This window comes from Macaca nemestrina, chromosome 1, assembly GCF_043159975.1.
Source record: "Macaca nemestrina isolate mMacNem1 chromosome 1, mMacNem.hap1, whole genome shotgun sequence".
Lineage (NCBI taxonomy): Eukaryota > Metazoa > Chordata > Mammalia > Primates > Cercopithecidae > Macaca > Macaca nemestrina.
Window position 1 is genome coordinate 100,507,047 of NC_092125.1, and position 24,428 is coordinate 100,531,474.

A 24,428-nucleotide genomic window follows, 5' to 3' on the forward strand; every position below is an offset into this window, starting at 1 on the left:
GGCCATTTCAGGTCAGAATCCCAGGAAAATACATGGAGCTGAGGCAAATAGAAGAGCAGTCAGTAAGGAAAAGATCTGGGAATAACGATGCCAGGGAAACTGTGCTTTCCTACCACCCATATTTTCTTGAAATCATAGAACGTTAAACTGAGATAAAGTTGTAGTGATCCCCATGCTCACCGCTTTCACTTAGCAAATAAAGAATCAGGCTCAGTGGGGTAAAGTAATTTTCTGAATATCACACAGCTAGTTAGTGGTGGAGTGCAGACTAGAAACTACTTCCTGGGAATCCTGAGTTACTACAGTTACCACCATAGTTTGCAGTCTGGCTATATTACACTGGCCTAGCCCAGGGGTTGGTATCCCCTTGGACCAAATCCTGCCACCTGCATGCTTTAGTAAATAAAGTTTTACTGGAACACAGCCCAGCTCATTTGTTTACATATTGTCTATGACTGCGTCCCTACAACAACAGCAGAATTAAGCAGTTGACACAGAGACAGTATGGGTCTCAAAGCCTAAAATATTCATTACTGGGCCCTCTGTAAAGAGTTTGTCAACCCTGGCCTAGTCCTGGCAGTCCTTGTTTCATTTTCTACCTATCCACTTAACTGTGAGTGTTGTTTCACACACAGTCACCTGCATTCTTTTACCCTAGTCCTCATCTCATATCTCATCCTTCTTCATCCCCAAGCCCATGACATACATAAAACTTCAATGCGTTGAGAGGTGGATCTGTCAGCTCCCTTTAGAGATTCATGGTTCACAGAGCACACGATGTTCGCCCCATCATCCTCCCGGGTAACCTGGAATGTCACCGAGCTGCTGACAGTGAAGGTTTTACCATTGGGATCTTCCTGTATGCGAGTTGGTTCTCCTAGAGTGCAGAAACAGTGGCACACACACAAACACACAGAGAGAGACACAGAGTAAACCCAACATACAGATATCATGTGGGCCTCACTGTAGACGTACAGATGGTGAGTCTCAACCTAGATAAACTTAGAAAGCTGTGGCAGGGAGAATGTAGGCCCCAACACACACATAGGCACTTGAGTGCACACAAAATACGTGTTCTCTTCCCTACCATGCCTCCTATGTACATTCATAGACAGGCACTTCTCTCTCTTTTCAGCACCACTTTCTCTTGTAACCCCAAGGCAGGAGGTACTCACCGTGGAGTTCTTGGTCACCCTTTCTCCAGGTGAGCCGGGCTGCAGGCTTGCTCCCAGAAGACTGACAGTTTAGGGTGGCTGTGTCCTTTTCCCGTAATGAAGATTTATAACCAGTGATGATGGGCTTCTGTGGAATTCCTGCCATGGATAAGGGATGGCCAGGATAGGAAGGAGAGGCACCATGGGGTCACACTTCTGCTCTCACTGTGGAGATGGTTTCTCTGCGTACCTAGGTTCTACTATAATTTCTGATGGGTAGAAGACTAGATAAATCATCTTTCTCTTTGATCTCCTCCCTGAGGACCAGAAGGGAAGGCCTGTGGGAGACAGCATGGTAGTGAGGAGCTACGCCATAGCACAGACGTGATACATGATCCTCCACTTACAGCACAACTGGGTGGCCACAGAAATAGTGCGAGTCTCAGAGAGGCAAAGAAGGAAGTTGAAATATAGGATGAAATATAGGATGAAGATGAGAGCATGTAAGCAACTGGGGTACTTATTTTGGAAATTATAACACATTCATGTCTTGTGTTTTCCTCACACCATCTTGGGAGGTAAGTAGAAGGGGTATGATCATCTCTCTGTTATAAGAGAAAATTCAGACTCAAAGAGAGGAAGAAGTTTGTCCTAGCCAGGAGCGGTGGCTCACGCCTGTAATCCCAGCACTTTGGAAGGCCGAGGCAGACAGATCACGAGGTCAGGAGATGGAGGCCATCCTGGCTAACATGGTGAAACCCCGTCTTTACTAAAAATACAAAAAATTAGCCAGGCATCGTAGCGGGTGCCTGTAGTCCCAGCTACTCGGGAGGCTGGGGCAGGAGAATGGCGTGAACCTGGGAGGTGGAGGTGGAGGTGGCAGTGAGCCCAGACCGCGCCACTGCACTCCAGCCTGGGCGACAGAGCGAGACTCCGTCTCAAAAAAAAAAAAAAAAGAAGTTTGTCCTAGATCAAACAGTAACTAGAGCACAAAGGATTAAAACACATTTCTTTTTACATTTTATCCCATTGCCAGGGGAACACAGGCTGAACTTTCCTAAAGTGCTTGGAGACTTGCCTGGCTCCCAGCTGCTTCAGGGACCCATCCAGGGAGGTTTGTTTGCAAGGAAGCATGCTGTAGAGACACTGGGGTTTGGGAGTCTCACCTAGCACAGTGACGAGGGACTTGGCAGTTCGTACAGGCATAGTGAAGATTGAGCAGGTGTACTCGCCCTCGTCTGCCAGGGCCACATTGCTGATGCTGATGCTGAGCTCGTGGGGAGTAGAGGTAACCAGCTGAATTCGATTATCTCGAAGGGCTGGGGAAATCAAGAGAATGGAAAGCTAGGATTTTACCGGCACCTTTCATGTTTACCTTCCAATCCCAGGCCAGCTTCTTTGGGGGAAGGGGTGTAGTATGGTGGGTGGGGAAAAAATAACTGCTCCTGAGTTTAAGCAGTCTTTAAGTCATTCAGTCACTTTTCTGGGTCATTGGACATAGTAGCCTAAGAGATACTTAGAAAGTATGTTGGATTTCGTGAGCTTCCTTGTCAGATACCTAAGGTAACATTGACTTCAGCTTCCTGTTAGAGTTGCTGTGGGGTGAAGTCACTCCAGAACCCTATAAGACTGTGCATGCTCTAAACCACAGCTGCAATACTGGAACTAGTTGGGGAACTCATGGCTTGTTATATCTTAAAACAGCATACTGCCATGTTTCTCAGCCTCTGGATGATAGGAACAGTTCCCCCTTGGTGTCTGCAGTCCCCTTCTCCAGCCCATGGTTTTCACGCAGAAAGATAACTCATGAGATACTACCTCTCTTCTCCCCAAAGTAGAGAGTCTGCTGAGCAGGGTTAGACCATTGCAGGGATGAGTCCTCGTGATCTTTCACTTGGCACTTGAGCACCACGGTGCCACCAGCCACCACTGTTTCATCAGATGTCCAGGGCTGGCTGTCTGCAGGAGTAGAAGAGGGTTAGTTTCCTGAGGACCCCTAGCCCCTCCTCCCATTTCTGAGCCAAAGTACACCTCATCTAATCCAGACCATCCAAGGACCTGGTGTACACACGGTCTCTGTGTACCCTTAAGGTTTCATGGGGGAAGGAAAAGAGGTGGTGGGTGGCGGTGGACGGAAAGACAGATCTTAGTTTCACTTACTTTGAATACACAGAAAAACAAATAGTCACTTGTTAAATGTTTCCTGAATGAACTGACAGGGCCACGAATATTTAGAGGAGTAAAGGCACCCCAAATCTGCACATACCACTCCACATGTGTCTTTTCGGATACGGTTCTACCATTTACCTTTGAAAACACACATACATATCTGTCGTTCTATGTTTTGCCTTCCTGCCACCACCTACATATAAGAACAAGAACAGGAGAAGCGGTTGTGACTAATAATCCTTAAACTAAAATGGGGAAAAGGCTAAACCAGCTCTTGGGTTGCGCATTCATTTACACAAAGGTAGCTGGTAGAAAACTGCAAAACAAACAAACAAACAAAATATTTTTAGAAGTGAAACATTTTTACATACTTTTCAATTCTTCTAACAATAACTTCCCTTCAATCAAGGCCCTTAGCATATTCCCCGTGGTATTAGTGTTACCCGCCTCCCAACACACAACCCAAATCACCATCCTGATGTCATTTTAAAGAGGGAAGGATTAAGGTTTTCTCTTCAATGTGATGAAAACATGCTTTCTAATCCTTCTCTCCTTAGTCAAGTTAAACAAAACAAAACAAAAAGGACTAGGAAGGTATCTTATGGATGAGGCATTTGAATCTCAACTGTGCCTTCTGGTCAGGCCTACCTGGGAGCCCCTCAGGCTCCAGGACACTTGCTTCCTGTTGTTCCATGTTCCCCACAGCATGGATTCTGATTTCTTGTATTGATTCCCTCATCTTCAGAACTGACTCTGTGACTCAGTAGCACTGATCCCCACCGAACAAATCTAAAATAGACAACACCTTCCAGCTCTCATTCTAATGCATCCACAAAAATCTGTTCTTTGACACTAAATTATTTAATCAACATTGCTTATGTCTGAATAGGAAACTAAGAAACTTACTTCCTACATTCCCCTGTAGAGAATTTTAAAACAACTCTATGCTCCTTTTGGAACCTACCTTACCCCTGCCTGTCTGCTTATTCCTTTCTTGGTTACTGGAATTCCATTTCCAAGAAATACCCAATGGGTGCTCCCAGCAGAGCAGAGGCCCTGAGGAATGAAGATGTGTCTGCTGGAGTTGATGCTATTGACTGATAGCATCGACTGTTCAGGGTGACTGTTCCCAAATTGGAGCACAAGCCTGGTGGTTAGTTTCAGCATTAAGAATTGTAAAAATTAGTAGAACTGAGTGAGATCTTTGGGATCATGGAATCCCTCATTTTACAAATGTAGGCAATGAGGCAATGGAGATGCAATGACTGCCTAAGCTCATTGTACTAACTTGAGTTAGAACTAGAACTCTGTTCCTGTGTCTTTCAATACGGTGCCCTTTTCATTGAAATGCTTCTCAAGTCATCATCTAAATTGAGCCTTAAAACCATGATTCTGAGATTAGTGTACCAGGGACTGAGCTGGCTGAGTAAAGTTGAAAGTGATATATTCCTAAAACCTCTCAAATGGTTTGAGAAACCTTTCATTTACCATAGCCATGTGCCAATTTTTGACCAGTCATCCCTTTGTCCCTGGTTCCCTTTGAAGAATTCTACCTTAGATTGTGTCTTTCCAGAACCTCTTTATTCTGAGTATTATAGTCCCCTGGAATCATTTTATTTTTGGAAAGAAGTGTAGGGTGTACAGAGGTCTCTGTACTGGAGTAAGGGAAGAAGGAGTAGGTGCAACAGAATTTGGTGGTGCAGACTAAGAACTAAAATGTCAGATGGAAAGGAGAAAGTGCTGTGTGGTAATGAGAGGAGTGAGAACATGTGGTGAAGGCAACATGAGTGGGAGAGGATGTGAGGATGAGTGAGGGAACTGAGGGACATTGAGATGAGGGGCCTGGATTCTCACCTTGACTGGCCAGCATGTCAGAGCTGCTCCAGACTGTGGAGCTGATGGCCTCGTCGAGTGGAGCCAGAGTTCCCAGCTCCAAATCCTGCTCCTGCCAGTAGCCTGGGGAGAGAATCTCCATCAAGCATGAGCCCTACATGTATCCTGCTACAGTGTGGGGCTCTACTTTCATTGCTGGGCATGTGGGAAAGTCTAAGTCCCTATGAAAAATAGGTCCACCGGGATACCTAACAGAAGGTAGTTTTCTCACCAACGGGAGAAATTAACTAGAGTTCTGAAAAAGGAAGTGACCTTTTATCTGAAGGGGTGAATTAAAGGAGGATGCTAACTTTTTATCAGTCAGTCACAGAATATTAGTGCCAAAGAGATCTTAAGAGTTCATCCAGTCTAGTTCTCCGACTTTGCAGATGAGGACAATGAAACCCTTAAAGGTTAAAAGTGACTTGGTGAAGGTCACTATAGAAAAATGAAAGACCACCAAAGATTTCTCATTCCTTATCCAGAATTTTCTGCTCCACCATACGATTCACTAAAATTACCACACATTTAATAATTAGAAAATACTTTCACATGTAATCCTCTTAATAAACCTGTAAAATAAGTACAAGGATATTATCATTCTTATTTTGCAGAGTTAAAATAGAATGAAATGACTCGCCCAAGGTCATACAAATAGGAGACGAAGACTAGAAATTCAATGCCTGATTTTAAATGCAAAGCTCTATTTGTTTCAACGTGAGACTCCCTCCACTGAAGAAACAGATCATGGTAAGGGCTGAAAGTCGTACCATGTCTTCCCAGATTGTTACCTTCTATGGGATACTCAAATTATCTTTTTTTCCTACTCTACCCTTAGCCCCTCTAAATGATTGAGTCTGCTCCTTCCTCTGGTACAACAAACTCCTTTTCCAGGGCCTGCGTCACCGTCTCAGCTCTCTTCCTACAAGGTGGCTCCCAAACCCTTTCTTGAGGTACTGTAAGGAAAACTAAGGAAACTGAGAAACTTTCTTCCTACATTCCCCCGTAGAGAATTTTAAAACAATTCCATGCTCCCTTTGGCACCTACCTTACCCCTACCTGTCTGCTCATGCCTTTCTTGATTACTGGAATTCCATTTCCAAGAAATACCCAATGGCCTAAGTCCCTAGCCCAACCTGAAGAGGCGGAGGGACAAAGAAACCGGCCTTGCGAATCTTTTCAGGGTCTCCCGCCGCAGGGCCCCGAAGTAGCCAATCAAGCGCGCAAAATTCAGTGAGCTCATCCGCTGCTGAGCAGAGCCCGGAGCTGCTACGTGTCCGCGCCCTGGAGTCACGGGAGAACTTCGCCAGTCGTCCCAGCGCGACCCAGAGCCAGCTAGGGAGAGGCAGGTGGGAGAGGAGAGGGGAGAAAGAGGCGCTAGGACCAAGAGAAGGCACGCGGGGGCCGGGAGGTCGAGATTACAAAGAAAAGTGGGACGTGGGCTTAGGGTCCCAGAGGAAGAAAAGGACTGGACTAGGGAGAGAATTGCCTAATCAGAAGCAAAGGGAAAGAGAGGCGAGGGGCCCGAGGAGAGGGGAGGGAGAAGACGAGGGGTACAGGAGAAAGAGGGGTGGAGAGGGAAGGGAGAGAATGGGAGGCCGGAGTGGGGAGGGAGTCAGGCAGGAAGCGGGCGGCGTTCGAGAGTCCTAGCATGGGAATGGGGCTCTGAGACAGCTGCGGAGGTTCCCTGGCTTCCATGGAGGCACCGCCCCTCTTCTCTTCTCCTCACAGACAGCTTCCAGGAGATTTTAGAAATTGCTCTGTTCTTAAATGGGAGAAGCGCTAATGCCCAAATGCTGAGAAGGAGTAAAGCGGAGAAAACAGAGAAAAACAGTCACAAGTAGAGAGAAGTAGGCAGGAAAGGCGGGAAGGGGAATTGTCGATAAAAGAGAGGCAAGCAGGATGAGAATGAGAGAAGGAAAGGGGGCTGGGGAGAGGGTCAGGGCTGTCACATCCAGCAGGGGCTCTCCCTGAGTGCCTCACACTCACCCTGCTACCTTCTGTGCACACGGAGGACGGAGGCAACCTGAAGGTGGTGAGTGCTCATATTGTTTCTCCGGTTATGTGTTCGTGGGTGCCCTGTGTGAACGTCATCACACAGTAGGGAACCAAATTGGTTGTGCCAAGGTGTGGGACGACGGCAGAGGGACAGGGAGAAGACAGAGAGGAGTCACACTCAGCCCCTCGGTATTGGTGTCCAGTGCACAGTGAGTATTAAATAGGCCTTTGCTCAAATCAGTGCAGGAAATAGCCGTCTCATACCATGGTATAGGACTTTCAGTTTGCAGAGTGGATTTTCAACCACGAATTCACTTAATCTCAGAACAAACTCAAGAGATAGGCAGCCAGAAAGAACTGCTTTTTACAATGAGGTTCAATTACTTACCTAAAGGCACACAAATAGCATACCTCTCCAGAATCCTTTCTGTCTCTGATGGTGCTTTGGGGGCTTTTTCAACATTTTATGTTTCTTACAGCATTCCAGTGTGATTTACTTGCTTAGTTATCAGTCTCCTCAGCTAAACTTTGAGCTGGTTAAGAGCAAGAGCCTTAAGTTATTCATCGTTGTATCTTTAGCACTTAGCCCATAGTGGGCTCTCGGTACATTTAATTGGCTCTGGTAATTCATTCAGCCACACTTGGCACTGTGCTATGTATATTGTGAATCAGGCAGAGCATGTATTCTGTCCAACAGCATGGGCTTAGTCTTCACTCTCCTGTTTCTTCTTTCATCTGTGCTTTTTTCTGCATCCTCCTCAGTTGCTTTTCTCCTTGCTCATATTTCTTTCATCCCTCCCCTCCTCCTGCATTTCATAGGCATCTTTTTTCTGCATAGGCTGAATAAGTGAAATAGTGATGTAGATCATTCAAACCAAACTGAATTGTTCAGATGAGAGGACTGATAACCAAATAATCTCCAATAAATGGCATATTTGGGATATGCATGATGTATTGCCTCTATGGGTTTACAGAGAACTCACTCTGATATGTGGTGTCTTAAGAAACTGTAAGAGGTGGCTGGTTTTTTTTTCTTCCCCCGGGGGTGACATTTCTCCCTCTAATTTTGAAACGCACTTATAATCTCATGTCTTCTCTTGAGAACTGACTCTTAATACGCTTGAAAGTTACTCTGTCGTTTTTATAAAATTGTAAGCCTGTATAATAAATTACGAATGGCCACTCCCCAGGGAGTGGATGAGTGATTATAATGCTATCAACAGAAACATGGATAAGTAGCAGGAATTATAACCTGGGTTGTGAAAGACTTGTACCTTCTTTGGATTCAGATTGTGTCAGTCATTTATGACATCAGCATGAATTCTCTCAATGAATTCAGACTGGAAAGGAAAACTTAGGAGTACTCTGAATGGGTGGTATGGAATTTGAAGTGGAAATAGGAGCTCAGAAGGCGCTTCTGTCACTGAGACCATACAACCATTAGTGAGAGAAGGCCCAGGCAGATCAGTCATATCGGTCACATTCTTTCCCTGCTTAGAAACCATCACTGACTCTCCAGTCTCTGCAGATAATACCCAAAGTTGTCAGCCTAGCCTTCAAGGTTCTGTACAGTCTGATGCTGAACTTCCTTTCAGTTTTGTCTTTTCTCTACTCCACTCACTCCAGGTGCATTCCAGGCCTGTGAAGCCGTTTGGAACTCTCTCTATGAACGCTTTGTTTTCCTGCATCCATTCCTTTGCCTGCAATAACTTTGCTGATCATGCCCTTTGCCCATCTTCACACGTCTAAACCTTACCCATGCATAAAGCCTACGTTTTGGGGCATTTCCTTCCAGAAGTCTTCCCTGGTTGTCCCAGATTTAAATAATTCCCCATTTCTCTGAGTTACACACTTTATCTGCTTTTTCTTAAGTTATGCATTTCTTTCTACTTTGTACTGCAAGTTTGACTTTCCTCCTAAATTATAAAGATTCCATAGGTAGGGTCTGATGCATTTTGTATCCAGTATTGGCTCTAATATAGCATATTGCATATAGAAGTTGCTTAATAAATATTTCTTTATTAAATGAATCAGATACTAAGCATCTTCTGTTGTGAGAGTTAAGTTCAAAATTTCCAGTAAAGAGGAAATAGCAAACCAAACAGGATATGAATAGGCCAAGGGAGATGGTAGACTACCCAGAAAACTGTAAGACAGAAGAAATTGGTATTTGTCAACAGTTTCTATATGTCAGGATCCAAATTAGTTGCTGTATATTCATTATTCCAGAATAATCTTTTAATAGATAAACACGATTACACACATGTTAAAGCCAAATTAAGAAACTTGTCCTTATGATATATCTATTATTAGATACTGGGATAGGATGAACTTTAAACTTAGACCACTCTGACCACAAAGCCCAGGCTTTCTGCACATCTTTACTACACTGTCCCCCTTTGCAGAAGCATGTATTTTGTGTGTGTGGTGGTAGGGTAGAGCGTAAAGTGGGAAAGATTCCTCGTTGCATTGCTGGCCAGGGGTGATTCACCTAAATAATATTTACAACATTCACCTGCAGTATGATGAAAATGACAGTATAGCAAATTAGAAATGGGTACCTGTGGTGTTGATAGTCCTGTGGTTTGTACCTGTTGAATTACATTTTTACTTGGATGCCTTAGTATACCTGCACCTATACCTCTGGGACTATTTCATGGACTCCTAAGTGCCTTACCATGTGGGACTCTTTAGATAACCACGCAAATGGCATGTCTAGTTAAAAAAAAAAAAAAAGTCTCCTTGTGTTTTCATAGCACTCTAGCACCTAGGCTGAAAACTAAAAAATTATCTTCTTATTTGTTCTGAATTGCTTTGGAGGTTTCTTAATTCTTGATTTATTTGCTCATGGGTTCTAGTATCTTTAGGATTTCCAGCATTTTAAAGGACAAAGTAGCCCTTTCACCCACTGATTTTCTTCTTGTTGATTGTTCATGTTAAGAGTGGCAGAGGTGGGAATTGAAGAATTACTAATGTGCTTCTTTAAAGCAGCATTGGCACCTGTTATTCAGTTTTTCACTCATAGCACAGAATCTTACACATAGTAAGTGCTCAATAAATATTTATTGAATAAATAAATGAGTAACTCAAATAAATAAAAATGTATTGTCTTGAATTTAAGTAACTTTAGTGGAAAGTCTATGAAAGTCTGCCAGTGTAAGCCCTGATTGCTTGGTTTATATATTGTCCCTGCCGTATCTGTTTTGGGGACCTACAACATATTGCCCTTACAGCCATAAACAGGGTCACAGGTGCACATGTCAGATGGTAGAACAAGAGGACAGAGCTCTCCTGCATAACTGCTGCTGGCCTTGCCAGTGCTTGGGTCCAGAGTCCCACTTCCCTGACTGTAGAAAAAAACAGCTCCCTGAGTAGGAGTTGATGATGATGGTGATGATGATGATGATGACTCAGCATTTCTCTAACTCCAGAGTTAAAAATACTGTTCATCCCAGCCTACTTGTTATTCCTCACGACTACCATGACAGGTGGGTGGAGGAGTGTTATCTCCAAGGGAAAAACATATTGGGGGCTGCGGCCCAGAATACTGAAGGGACCCACTTTTAGAATGGTTTATCTACATCCATTGCTGGGCTCCTTGTCCAGATTATGTCATTTTCATTTTTCCCTAACCCCAGCTTCTTGTGAATTCTATGTACAGTTGGATCACACACACAAGAGACTGGCTATAGCAAAATCAGAATTAGAACTCAGCCCCTGGAGCTTTTCTTTATGCTCAGAGTGACAGTTTTCTTTGACAGTGAATGTTTGATTGTGGATTTGGAAGAAATCAGACCAGTTCCATCTGAATTCTGGTTTAGATGAAAACTTCAAAATTTGGGGGAGTTGCTTTGACTTTAGAGCACAAAACGCTGGTCAGAAGGAACTCTGTACAGTTAACTTCCTTCGGTGGTTCTTGGGCAGCCAGCAGCGATGCCACATTTACTGAAGTCACTATGTAATTTCCTAATCTAAGACTCTGATTGCCTGAATGTCAAAATATTCTCTTACATCCTGCCCTCCGTTCCTTTCTAACTCTGTCTGTCCCCCGTTAAATTCCTAATTCCCTAATGGCTACGATATAACAGTGCAGTCAAATAGAAGCTGGCCATACGGGGTGGGAGTTATTCTGTCATCTGGTACCCTCTTTCTTTTCAGATACTATTTTTTCCTTTTTCATTGCTCCTCCGGGAAAGGCCTCTTGTCCCCTCACAGGCAGCAGGATCTCCTAAAGGATCTCCTTTCTTTAGCTCCGATGCGCTCCAGCTCACATCCACTTTGGAACTTCAGAGCTCAGTCACGCTTCAGCTGCCTACCTCCCTGATCTAGGCCTTCTCTCCACCTCACTGCCCCATCCACCCTCTTTCTGGCTGGGCTACTGAGACTTTGCTCCTCCTTGTTTCCTCCCTCTATTATTTCTGTTGCTGTCTGGTTTTTCCTCCTAGAGTCTTGTTTATCAAGCAGCCTCTTGATAAACTACTCCGTCCCAGCTTTGCTTTACTCTCCTAGGAGGCATACAGGATATGAGTGAATATAGATGGTCAATAGGAATGGAGAACAGAATCCTCACTGTAAGAAGTCCTAACATGTGGATTAGCTACTTAGCTTGGTAAAGCCTGGGCCAGAGATCCAGGATTTATGGACTGAGGAGTCCTACACTATTAGATTATCTAAGAGATTTAGATTTAGAAGGAACCTGTACCCAATCTGGACTCAAACATGTTTATTATTACACCTTGGCAGACATCTTTTGGTTCCATCCTAAGCAGGTTGAAAATGAAAGGCTTTTGTTTTCTGCTTTGGGAATGGTGTGTGGCTAGGCTTTTCCAGGCTGAATAAGGAGGGAATCTTTTGAGATAGTTAGCTAGCTTGCCTGTGGTGGGTGTTAAGATGGGGTTAAAATGAAAAGCTTATCTTAGAGTTAACCCTTGATTCTCACTGAAAAACAATTATTATTAACATTTTTTAATATCCAAAGTTTAAGAGAAAATTCAAATGTTTTTCCCTATCCAAACTTTAAGGTATTATGAATACATGTATTTTACATATTTCCTAAAACCTTTAAGCCAACTTGCATATCTGGCCATTGCCTACTGAATCCTAAGGGTCAGAGGTGGTTATTTCTAAGATCCTTTTGATTTTACAGAAGGATGGAACTAATGCCCTTTCTGACTCTCTATTGCCCAAATTCAGTAATGCCTTTTTCTCTTTCTGTTGCACCTAATTATGCCCAAAATATTCTCCCCTCTATGATTCTTAAAAGTGTAGATTTTTATAGTTGACAAGATATTAAGTATTAGCCGGTCCAATCCTCTTATTTTAAAGATGAGGAACCAAGGCTCAGAGAGGTTTAGGAACTTGAGCATGGTCACACAGGCAGTGAGTGAGACCTGTACTCATTGACAGTTCATAGCAGTCCTTGTGGACTAGCTAATTCAGTGATTAATTTGACATTAAGTGTGATTATATTTCCACTGACACCTACCCTTCCTATGCCCCATCTCCTGTACACGATACTGAGGAACTCCAGGACCATGGACCTTAAGAGAAGTAAGTCTACTAAATGCCCAGTAGGTTGGGGAAGTTGGGTTATGATGAAGAGGGAGTCCCTGAAGATGGGGCAGATGGCATCTTCTTACACTTCAGGGCTTTACTGGCAGGTTCCAGTTCACACAGAAGAGGCCATCAGGCAGAAGTCACTGCCATGCCCTCTGGAGCTCAAAAGGGTGACTGTGAGGACACGCCGCATGTGTGTGTGCATGTGTGTGTGTGCGCGCGCTTGCTGGCATCTGCACGGTGAAGAGCTGAGGGAATGCTAACCTGATTGTGAAGCAGGAGACAGGGGCCAGAACAGAAGAGAAAAAAAAAAAAAGCAGAGGAACATGTCCTATTCTTGAGCTGGAGAGAGAAAAAATCTGGAGGCAGAAGTGGGCTTGTGGTAGGCTGAGGGGGGCCCTCAGAGACTTAGTTAAGATTCCGAGGAGCAGAGACTGGGAAGTGGGTGGCAGGGAAGGAGGTGGGGACAGCTGTTGCTTTGATTTGCTATTGAGTCAGTGTTCTTGGTGCATTAGCACCAGGAGGGAGCCCTGGGCTGGCCCCCAACCAAAACAAGCCCCTCTGTAGCCAATACTGAGTTGTAGCAAGAACTGCAGTTGAGAGAAAAAGGAAGGGGATTCGATCCCAAAAGAGTCTCTTCCTTGCCTTAGCTGCTTCCTTCTGGGACTGGGCTATGTGCTCTAGACAAGCATCTGGTGGTCTGCCCGAAGAGCATGGGAGGGTGAGGTGAAACAGCACAGGGGAGGGCTCAGTGAGGACCTCTAGAGCACAGATTCTGTGCAGGTACTGACTCTCTTCAGCTGTTTTGGAGTAGGCCCCTGAAGACAGGATGATAACAACCCCGAGCCATTTTAGGAGTGTCTGTTTATCCCATCTCCTCATTCGCTTCTCACTATGATCAAACACTTTAGACACACGGACAGGTATGACTTGAAATCTGCATTCTAATGCAATACAGTCAGGAGGCCAGACTTTGAACTCTTAGTTGTCCTCTTAAACTAAGTAGAGGGATTTTATACCCTTTCCCTCAATTTATCTTGCTGCTTTCACACACATGTAATAGAACTGGGGGGAAAAAGTTCCTCATCTTAGGAAAGTACTTGAGAAAGGAAACATAACAGATTCCAATGGGAGAATTCAATTTAGCTCATTGGAAGGGTATGGGAAAATAGAGACTGGGAATGGGCCAGAAAGCCCAGAAAATCAGGAGAAATAAAGAATAGATTCTCTGGAGATGAAAAATCTCAGCCCAGGTTCCAACAGCTTGCTTATACTCTGCAGTACCTATCCCAGTGCCCCAATACCTGTCTGAGCGCATGGATGAATTCCCTTTCTCAGTGGGCTCTGTCTTGTTCTCCTATGCTCCTTACATTGCACTTTAGATATTTCAGGCTGATGGCTTGGTGTGGTGGGATAACAATGCTGTGGAAAAGTTTAATTTGTTAGAAGTCAAGCAAGAAAGCACTCATCTCTGCTGGTTCTTATTTTCCTGACTTGTTTTTACTGTTACCCTTCACTGGATGATCGGAGTCAAGGTGTGGATGACAGGTTCAGGGCAATGGTTAGGAGCATTACATGAAGAAAAATGTGTTCTGCTCTACACACCCACAGTGCTCTAGTTTCACTGATTCCCCCAATCCTAACTGCTATTTAGTCTCCCTACACTCTCCTCACTTAAAAAATAAAAGTCTGTATTTTTAAAATTGCTATACATTGTTTGCATTAGCCTCACTTTGTACCTTCCTGAGAATTTAACTCTTCCGTGAAACAGATACATTCTCCCAAGTCCACAGATCTCACAGTCCCCGAAATGGAAAATAATACTGTTCTGACAAAAAGAACTCTTATCTCTCTTCTTAAATCTCCATTGAGTGTCTCTTATTTGATGTGGGCAAAAATATTTTTGTTCCCTAAGATGGGTGCATATTTTGACATGTGCCCCTCAACACACACACATAAAACACTCTGATTCTCACTAATCATATTTCTGGGTGTTTTTTTTTTCTGATATGAACACACAGATTTTATTATGACCCAGATACAGAGTCCTTTTCACATGCCCATATTAATCGGAACCCCTTACTTCCAGAAAACCATATGGCTTAAACTCAAGAGATTCTCCCCAAAGCAGAATTCAGGCTCTCTCTCCTGCTCAAACTCCCCAGGAGAGGGCCAGAATCCTCTCCTCTCCAGGGCTGAGGCTCGGTCCATCTGTCACTGACATTGGACTCCAGGACTTGGAAACCAGAAAAGAGTTGGCATTAAGTGGCAATTGAGGATAAATGAAAATATGGGAGGCTCAGGGGCTTAGTGGTGGTAATTTTTATATTTTTGTGAGATTAGCAGATAGAAATTATAGGAAGAAACATATATGTATTTGGAAAGATCTCATCCTTAAGAACTACAGTAAGAACTAGTGAGTGCAATTGTTCTACTGTAATTTTTGCATTTGCTGGGCAAAAAAAAAAAAAAATTAGGAGCAGATGGTAAAACTGGCTTCTCATTTTATAATAACTCAAGAACTCAGCTCCAGGCTCTTCAAAGACTGACTGACCGCTATGCTAAGTTCCAAATTACCTGTCATTGATGTACTTACTGAAATCAGAATTGGAAGCAAAGAGCCAGGTCATAGAAGGGTAAAAGTAAACATATGAAACAAAAATATGCATATTTCCAATAAAATCTTGTATCAGAAGTACTAGTTCTTCATCCTACCTTGCCAATATTTGGGAGTATCTGAAGAAAGGGGAGAAATGAATAATGGCTAGCCTACAGATGAGTGCCTGAGACATCAGCCTTCATTTCTTTTTCTTTTTTTTTTCCTAGGGCAAGGTGATGCACCTGACCTTCTTGACCCTGAACTAGAAGTAAATGAGCTAAAGGTGCTTATAATTAGCAATCAATACACAATTAGTGTAGGTGTAGCTGGGGAAAGGGAAAATAAATCCTTAGAGAAGACAACATTTTAGTTTGTTCTTTAAGTTATTTAGCTTTCTTATTGTTCTCTTGGAGACTTCCAAGAGAAAGATAGAGAGAGAAGAGAAGGTTAAAGAATCCCAGGGGTAAGAGTTCACATTAAAGAATGATATATGTGCTGAAAAATATGTTGAGATTTCTGTATTTGAGTCTTTTTTGAAACCTGCCTGCTCTTCATGAGAATGGGGGTTTAGGAAGATGAGTAGATGGGAGACACTCCAGCTGTTACTATAACCCTAATTCTGTCTTGCTGAAGGCTCGCTCATAGAGATAAATCACTCTCATTACCTGTCCTTGAGGAATGAAGTTTCTCCTTGTTTCAAATGAAGAAATGAAAGAGGAGTCCTGGAAATTCATCCTGGAAGCCTGCCTCTTCTACTGGACTCTGCTGTAGGTCACTCATAAGTATTAACTATTATATTAACTTTTATCCATAAATTGACATGGGAAAATCAGCATTTAGGGGACGAGAAGGTTGTGTAGTTCTGATGTGATGTGAAGAACAGGCTGGCTAATATAAGACTGACAGGAGCTGAGCGCTGTCAGCTCCCTACCCCGTTTGATATCATCAGCTTATTGGAAGATACCCTCAAAGCATAGCAGAGTACAGTTTAAAGATGCATCTACTGAGATACGGCCAAGGACCTGTGCTCTCGGAGAAGATGGTTATATTTAAAGGCATTTAGTTTTGCACAAGGTGGTTATGAAGGTGGGGAAGTTAAGTCAAGATTTTGATATTTGTTTTCTCCTGTACATGTACTAACTAGGCCTAACCCTGCTTAGCTTCCGAGATCAGACAAGATCCAGTGCATTCAGGGTGGTATGGATGTATACTTGACACTTGTTTTCTATGCCTCTCATTTACCGGATTCCTCCATTATCTATTTTGATAACCCATTGTTATGTATTGTCTTTGCTAAGGTTGAAGGAAAAGGGTAAAAAAGCACCATCACGGGAAAGTTAGAGTTGGTTGTCATGCTCAGAGTGCTGTTAAGAGGTACATGTTTATAAACTGAGTAGGATTCATTTTACATTCCACACTTATAGTGTATACAGTCAATCCTGCATATCTATGGGTTCCACCTCCATAGATTCAATCAACTGCAGATTGAAAATATTTTTAAAAACTGTGCCAGTGCTAAACTTGTATAGACATTTTCTCCTGGCATTATTGCCTAAACAATACAGTAAAACAACTATGTACATAGCATTTAGATTGTGTATGGTATTATAAGTAATCTAGAGATAACAAAGTATACAGGATAATGTGCATAGGTTATATGCAAATACCACTCCATTTGATATCCAGGACTTGTGCATCTGCAGATTTTAGTATCTGTGGGAGGTCCTGGAACCAATCCTTCATGGATACCAAAGTACAACTGTATATGGTTATCATATAAGAGCAATACTATCTCAATCTAAAACAGAACTATATATAGTTGTATTTTTAATCTATGAATCCAGATATGACAAAACATTCAATTCTTTTGAGGCCATTTGAGGTCACTGTAGGCCACAATTTCCTGAGCATCTTACAAAAACCTTCTAGCACTGCTTTTTTAACCTAAGAATTGCTTGCCCTTCTGTTCCCTTCCTGCAGTTGATTAGATGGCTGTAAGGACTTCCTAGATCTATATCTCAGAGTTTTGTTATGTGTTTATGGTGGAACAGGTCAGGGACCATAACCAAGAACATGTGTGTGTTTGTGGTGGCAGGGAGGGAGATTCTAGCCCTGTTCTGGGGACTGCACTGTGGAGAATAAGGAGATTATGAAACTTGGAGGTAAAACAGGACCATGGAGAGCAACAAGAAAAGCCTGGAGTGTCACTGTCAGGGGCTAGCACCATGGAGAGCTCAAAGCACAGGTATAATAGCTTGCTCCATAAAGAACAGGGAACTGGGATCATGGGGTAAGGCAGCCAGCTCTCAAGCACAGGAACTAAAAGAACAGACATCATGCTTCTATTAGGATCACTCTATGCTCATCACTTGCTCTCTCTGAAGTGCTTTATTTGAACCTGCCAGGGTGATACACAGCCAAGAGACTGTGCTGAAAAATGAGGACCACCACCAGACTCAGTTTGTCAACATGAGCCTCTGTGATTACATTAGATACCTAGATATTAGTGGTGACGGAGGGGCTTTTAATATACTTTAGCTTACCATGAGTAAAATTAGGCCTATCTTCTAAAGACGGAACTGAGAGCCTGTGCTCCCTCAGAGACAGTAGGGCACAAGAAAGTCAAAATACATATTTTCGTCAGGTAGGGTATGAGATGTATCAGACTCAGAATGTCCCAATGTATCCAAAATTGCTATAAGTAGTTCAGACAACCACACTAGAAGACAGGTATGGAATCATGCCTCTTGTTCTCAGGATTTAGAAGTTTCTCTGTTAGTTGAGAAATTTCATGACTGTCTTAAGGGTTAGGAAAATATTGGTAAAGAGAGAAATGATTCTTTAGTATTTGCTGCTTCAGTGAAGAGTATGTACCTTTACTTCTTAGCATCTTAGCTTCTGTTATGTAAAAATCCCAACAGATTCATGTGTTCAAGCCTCCTGAAGGCTTGACTTCTCTGTACTAGAAGGGATGGATCTCCTTGTCATATATAACAGAATTGGACTGGGTTTCTACTTGGGTAGTTATTGGAGCCCCGGGCACCAGCTGGTTCTGACCTTGTAAAAAATGATCACTGCTGCTGATCCTAGAGGCAGAAACAGGTCTCTAGCCCTGGAAACTTGTTCTTCATCATTTTATGATGACATGGTGTGTTTATACTTAATCTGAGCAAGTTCTTAGAAACAGAATCTTTTTCTGATGGCTTGCTTCTCCAGGGTCCTTTTCTGATGGTTTGTTTCCCTCTGTCTTTTGTAAGCATTTCCACGGGGATTACTATTCTCAGAGATCAAGGGTGGACCTCTAAAACATGACCTCATACAGGAAACAAAATATTCTAGTACATGGGCCTATGGTCAATGTTAAACATGAAACATTACATTCTAACATGAAAAATAAAAGAAGATATAATTACCAAAACTTTATAATAACTTTGAATTTTTCACTCAGTAGTCAGTAAGGAACTGGTCCAGTCCACAGCTTGCTTTCAACAAGAATCTGGAACCTAGATCACCATCCTTAGGTAAAACTCTATTACAGAGAATTAGATGACAAAAAAGGGATTGTTGAACCAGTATGCAGTTCCACTGGAGTAGGACATAACAAAGAATAAGACTAGTCACAGCCCCAGGGGTTTTCTTTCTCTGGTGATATTTGTGAAGATTTTTTTCCTACCATGTGATTTAAGGAAAATAAACTTTTGATCCCATTTTACATATTATTTGGACTGCAAGAAAGTAGTAACATCAAGAAGTACCAAAATCAAATCTAAGAATTTACAGAGCAATGGCACAACCTCTCAATTATTTCAAAGTAACCAGAACGCCAAAGAGATGCTGCCTGTGGAAATTTATGGCTGCAGAACTATGAGTCACTCTCTCCAAGTGAGTAGTGAATATCTCCAACAAGGCACTCTTGCAATTAGATTTGGACCTCCTTTCTTCTTCAGTTGGAAGAGGAAGGAGAAAGAGCCTAAGGGTAGTAAGCTGGCTCATTCTGTCAGTCTAGGACAGAGGATTTTGAACTGTGTGGCAGAACCCCAGGTAGTTCCTTAAGGATTATAGGAATGTGTAAAAGCCAGTAAGACAGGGAAAAGGGATATAGGTCTTACTTCACTATTTCAACAACAGCAGTTCTCCTTTAATATGTTTTTCTCATTTGTTAAAAATGTCTCACATCTTTGTTTTAAAAACAAAATGGGAAAACTCCTGCCGTAGAGGAAACTATTAAAACCAGCAGTGCTATCCAGATCTATGGAGAAGCTTAGAATAGAGTGGCATAACTGCTGGGTAGGCAGTTGACATTACATAGGTTAGGACCTACATGAAACACACTGATTCTTCATGGAGTTAACTAAACTCTGCTATATGAGTGTCTCTGTGATGGTCTTAACTTTTCCGTGCCAGAAGATGCACATGTCTAAAAGGAGAGCATATCCTTCTCAAGAGTTACAGCTGCAACTAGGAGGAGAACAGGAACAGAAACAGAACAGTTACAGCTGCAACTAGGAACAGAGACTGGATGGAGTCGATCTGCCAAACAGATCTGTGTACAGCACTAGAGCGAATGCCTGCTGGACTTCTCTGGCACATTGGGCATGATGTCCTCACTGGGCATCTGGCCAGGGGGCTGTAGAATGAATGATAGTGGACAGAGGTCATTGAGAAGAAATAGATGTTCATGTGTGGGGCAGCGCAGTACAAGGTTAAATTGCTATAAACTTATCTGAAACAAAGAGAGGCTATCCGTCTATCTGTCTTTACCCTAGGTCAATTCACAGAGTGCTGGAAATAACTTGAGAAGGAAGAGCCCAAGAAAGCTGGTCACAGTGTTGAATACTGAGCTATTCACCAGAGAGAGGACACATTAAGTTCATAGACTTGAGTCCTCCAAAGCTAGAATTGTCAACCACAGTGAAAACTAGTGGAGAAATGTGAGAAGGAAGGGCAGATGGGACATTCTAAATGTCTTACCTGTTCCTGAGCTGTTGGCACAACTCTCATGGCCAGTCTTAGATATCAGTTGCTTGCCCTCTCAATCCCTGTTCAGCCTTATGAAGCTTAAGAAATTTATGCTGTGCCCCAGGGGACGATATGCCCCAGCAGCACATTAAGTTTGTTTCCTTATTCTAAATGGGAAAAGATATGCTACCACAACAGCCTTGACAATTCAAGCATCAGCATAAGAGTATCTTGTCCTTAAACCTTCACACCACATCTCTCATAGTTTTGGTCAAACATTACCAGTTAAGTACATTTTGCCTAGTTTTCTTCCCAGGGGCCCCAGGCCAACTCAGGGGTACTAGACACATGTCCATGATCCTGTGCAAAATAGTCTTCAGGATCACTATCCATGAGCATTAAATCTACGCATTTACCTCCCACCGTCAGCACTGGCCTTCTTAGATCCAGAAACTAAAAGATAGAATTAATTTAAGATAGAAGATATAGTGGTTATGTCTCATGCATCAGTGTGTCCTGAGATACTGCACACCAGACAGATGTCCATTATCTGTGAAGATAATGCTCTCCAAGGAAAATGATGCTTGGTTTGACTCTTCTTTGGAAACAGACCCCTCCTGTTCATCTCCCACTTCCCCACCTCTCCTCTGGAAATTCCCCATTTAGAAGTGACTGCTTTCCACTGTTTCTCTCAGGCCACTGCTCTGAAACATATTTCTAAATATGAGGATATAACATTTCTCTTCCTCTCAACTTTAAGCCTGAATAGGGGCTGAGCCCCCAATTTGAGGACCAAGAAAGAAGAGTGTAGTCAGTGAAGAAAGACTTGGCTAGTATACTGATTTACTCTAGTCTATAGTTTTTTTACATCTTAGAGTAGAAGAGCTCACAGCTTTCTGGATGACGTCTTTCTCTCTTTTTGGGGCCCAGCCTAGCACCATCAGTTCCCATTGCTGAACGGCTGCAGTTTGGATCATATTTGCCTCTCGTTATAAAACTCAGCAGGTTAGAAAGGCCAGGGGCTGCAGCTGAAAGTCGAGGCCTAGTAGGAGGGTCATTAGTGAGGCACAAACACCCAGCAGCCTCTCTGTCTTGCACTTAGCCTGCTCTCCCCAAAGACTCCCTTCAGCTCCTCAGTGAGTGGGGTCCTCAGTGCAGTCCTCTGGGGAAGGGGATTCCGCTTAGGGGAAAGGAGAGGCTGCTGTCTCTGTGGTGACTAGGGCGGGAACTCCCTTTGGGGAGTTTGATGGGTAGAGGGCAGAAGGAGTCAGCCAGCCAACTATAGGGAGGGGATTCCCAGGGTCCCCATACCAGGGAAGCTCCTTTATCACGATGGAGACAGGTCTGAGGGAGGTCAGGCGAGGTAGAGCGATTATTCCTCCAGTACCCTGGCTCTTCGCCTGTTTTCCTCAGATGAAATTCTCTACATCATCCTCCCCAGTTTCAACCCCTCCCCTCTCCACCCCCGCCCCGCCCTGTGCCCATCCCTGCTGGCCACTGGGTCCATCGCCCAGGAGCCACCTCCCCTTTCTCCTCCCCTGCGGTTCTTTCTGTTTTTCGTTGGCATCTGGCCGGGCATAGCCACCACCCTCCCCCTTCACTCTCCTCACTTCCCTTTGCTCCACAGAGGTCCTGTTCCCTCTCCCCCTTCCTCCATCCCAGCCCTCCTCCTCTTCCAACAGGGCGCGGGGAGAGGAGGATGCATTCCTTTAGTCTCTTCACAGCCGGCCCTCCCTCCTCAGGGACCTGAGGCTGGGAGCGGTGGCCCCCTTCCGGGTTTCCCTACACGCTGCCCCTCTGCCATCCCACTAACCGTTAGTAGCCTTTAAGAAAGCTGAGGTGCCCCCACAGCGCTGACCTACATAGCCCGGCCCAGGGCGGGAGGGGCTCTTCCCCAAGTCCCCTCACCCCTGGCCCCGCCTCCTTTCTCCCCCGACTCCCTTCCTTCATCTCTCTACCATTAGGAACCGAAGAAGGTTTGAGTTCCAGACTGGGGCAAAGGGGCTAGGTATGCTACCCCACCCCAAATTTGGGAAAATCAGTGCTTAGCCCGGGAAAGCTTTGGGTGTCTCATGCATCCTCCTCCCCAAATATCTTGATTCTTTCTTTTGCGCTCCCCCCCACCCCCACCCCGCCTCTGCTCCTGTCTGGATTTCTTTTCCCAGCTTCTACCACTGCCAGGGATATTGCCATCCTGGGCCCCCTCCGCCCTGTGTTGTTGTTTTGCTCCAAGGATAAGGGCCCCCTTCTTTGCCCACGCCCCCCTCAGCAGCCTCACCCAGACCCCCTTCTCTGCCCACTCGGAGCTGCGCCGCGGGTGGCGGCGGGGACGGGCGGGGGAGCAGAAATGTTTGCATACAGCAGTTTGGGGGATTGCACTGGCTACCCAACCCCTACAGACATACATACACAAACACCCGACACACGCCCTGACTGAAACAGCGACAAATCTCACTCCGCCCCCAACACACACTGACACAGACATACACACAGATACTGACACAGAAACGCAGAGCCAGACACCAACACAGACGCGCGCGCACACGGACAGCAACACATCCAGACCCGGGGCTGCTCCTAACGGACATCAGCCCCGAGAGCCAAATACCGGTGCACACGCAGACACGCGCTCGGTGGTGTACATAGAAGGGTGCACACGCCGGCACACCCACAGTCCACAGAGACACGGATGCTCAGAGACAGACACAAGGGTATTAGCAGCGGCTGGTGACTTTAACCCCGGTTCCAAACAAAGCCAACAGGCTCCCTCCGCCAGACTCCCGATCCCAGCCCCCGCCTCGGGTCACTCCCCTCCTCCCCAGGCGCCGCCCCCTCCCTCACTCACCGTCCTGGGAGAGGTTGGCCCCACTGGGCGCCCAGCAGCAGGCGAACAGCAGGAGCAGGAGCGAGGCGACTGGGGCCCCCATCGCGCTTCCCGGCCGGCTCCCTGGCTGGGCGCTGGCGAGCCTGAATCCCCGGGGGCTGGGGATGGGGAGGGGGTGGACTACGACGTTGACCTAAAGGGCGCCCCCGAGCCGCTTCGGAGCCCGGGGCCGAGGTGGGGACCGGGAGGGAGCCGGCGCTGCTGCAGTCGCGGGGATTAAATAGGGCGCTCGGAGCAAACCATTTGGTTGGAGGTAGAGGGGGGTTGGCGGGGGGTTGGGCTGGTCGCGGGGGGGGCAGGCTGCCGCATTCCCCACTCCCCCCACATTCAACACCCCCTCCTTGCTTTCGTGGTGCCTTCCACCCTCTCCCCCGGGAGCTCTGCCAGCCGAGCTCGGGTGTGGATCAGAGGGAGGGAGCTGGCTCAGCAGTGGGACCCCGCGCTCACCCCTCTTAGGCTTGGGGTGGAGGGAGGGGAGTCGGACAGGGCCATGGGCCAGCTGGCGAGCACGGCCACTGCAGGCCTGGGCAAGGGCGTGCCCACTAGGCTGAGATCCTCCAGCTCCGCCCTCCATCCTTTGGCAACTGGGGATCCCCTTAAGCCCTGGGGTCCCCCACCAACCATGTACCCAGGGACATCTCTCCAGTGGATAACTACTAACTCTCAGCTTTCTCCTAAACACTAACATCTCTAATTCCTCTTACCCAAGAGCCCATAGTTATCTGTCCAGCAACAATTTGTGGCCCCCGGCCTTAAGCCCTGGGGTCCGCCTATCAACAATGTACCCAGGGACATCTGTCCAGTGGGTAATTGCTAACTCTCATCATTCTCCTAAACGCTAACATCCCTAATTCCTCTTACCCAAGAGCCCATAGTTGTCTGTCCAGCAAGAATTCGTGGCCCCAGGCAATCTCCCTTGAAAGGCATCTTCCAGCAAACTCCCAAGCCTTGGGAATCAATGTCTCCCTCAATCTCACTCAAGGAAATAACTCACCCTCTGAAAACATGATTTCACCCCAGACTCTTGCCCAATCTGGCAGCCTAACAAAGCAACTCAGTCGTTTTCTTTCTTAACCCTCCCTATTCTATCCCTTTAACCCCCAGTCCTTTTCTCCAATATTTTTTCTTCTTTCTTGATCTTTTGCAGGATCTTGCCCATCTCAAGTTTGAGTTAGTAAGGTTCATGGATGAAGAGTCGGATCTAGAAACCCTCTAAGGACCCCTGCATTTGTGACCA

The 24,428-nt window shown here is 45.0% G+C and overlaps 2 protein-coding genes across 3 annotated transcripts in view; one reads left to right on the plus strand and one right to left on the minus strand.

Annotated features, from left to right (window-relative positions):
• The window catches only part of LOC105498136 (cell adhesion molecule 3), a 30,631-nt gene extending 7,240 nt beyond the window's left edge, over positions 1–23,391 (minus strand). The window contains exons 1-6 of one of the 2 annotated variants that reach the window (XM_011770008.2): positions 23,153–23,391; positions 5,178–5,279; positions 2,973–3,113; positions 2,321–2,473; positions 1,176–1,313; positions 707–877 (exon numbers count right to left, since the gene is read on the minus strand). In XM_011770008.2, coding sequence (XP_011768310.1) covers positions 707–877; positions 1,176–1,313; positions 2,321–2,473; positions 2,973–3,113; positions 5,178–5,279; positions 23,153–23,234 — 787 coding nt within the window. In that variant the 5' untranslated portion in view covers positions 23,235–23,391. The remainder of the gene's footprint in view (positions 1–706; positions 878–1,175; positions 1,314–2,320; positions 2,474–2,972; positions 3,114–5,177; positions 5,280–23,152) is intronic. The other variant, XM_011770009.2, reaches the window with a different exon arrangement.
• LOC105498137 (absent in melanoma 2) overlaps positions 6,814–24,428 on the plus strand; it is a 130,452-nt gene continuing 112,837 nt past the window's right edge. The window contains exon 1 of the mRNA XM_011770012.3: positions 6,814–7,230. The gene's annotated coding sequence lies outside the window, so the exon portion shown is untranslated. The remainder of the gene's footprint in view (positions 7,231–24,428) is intronic.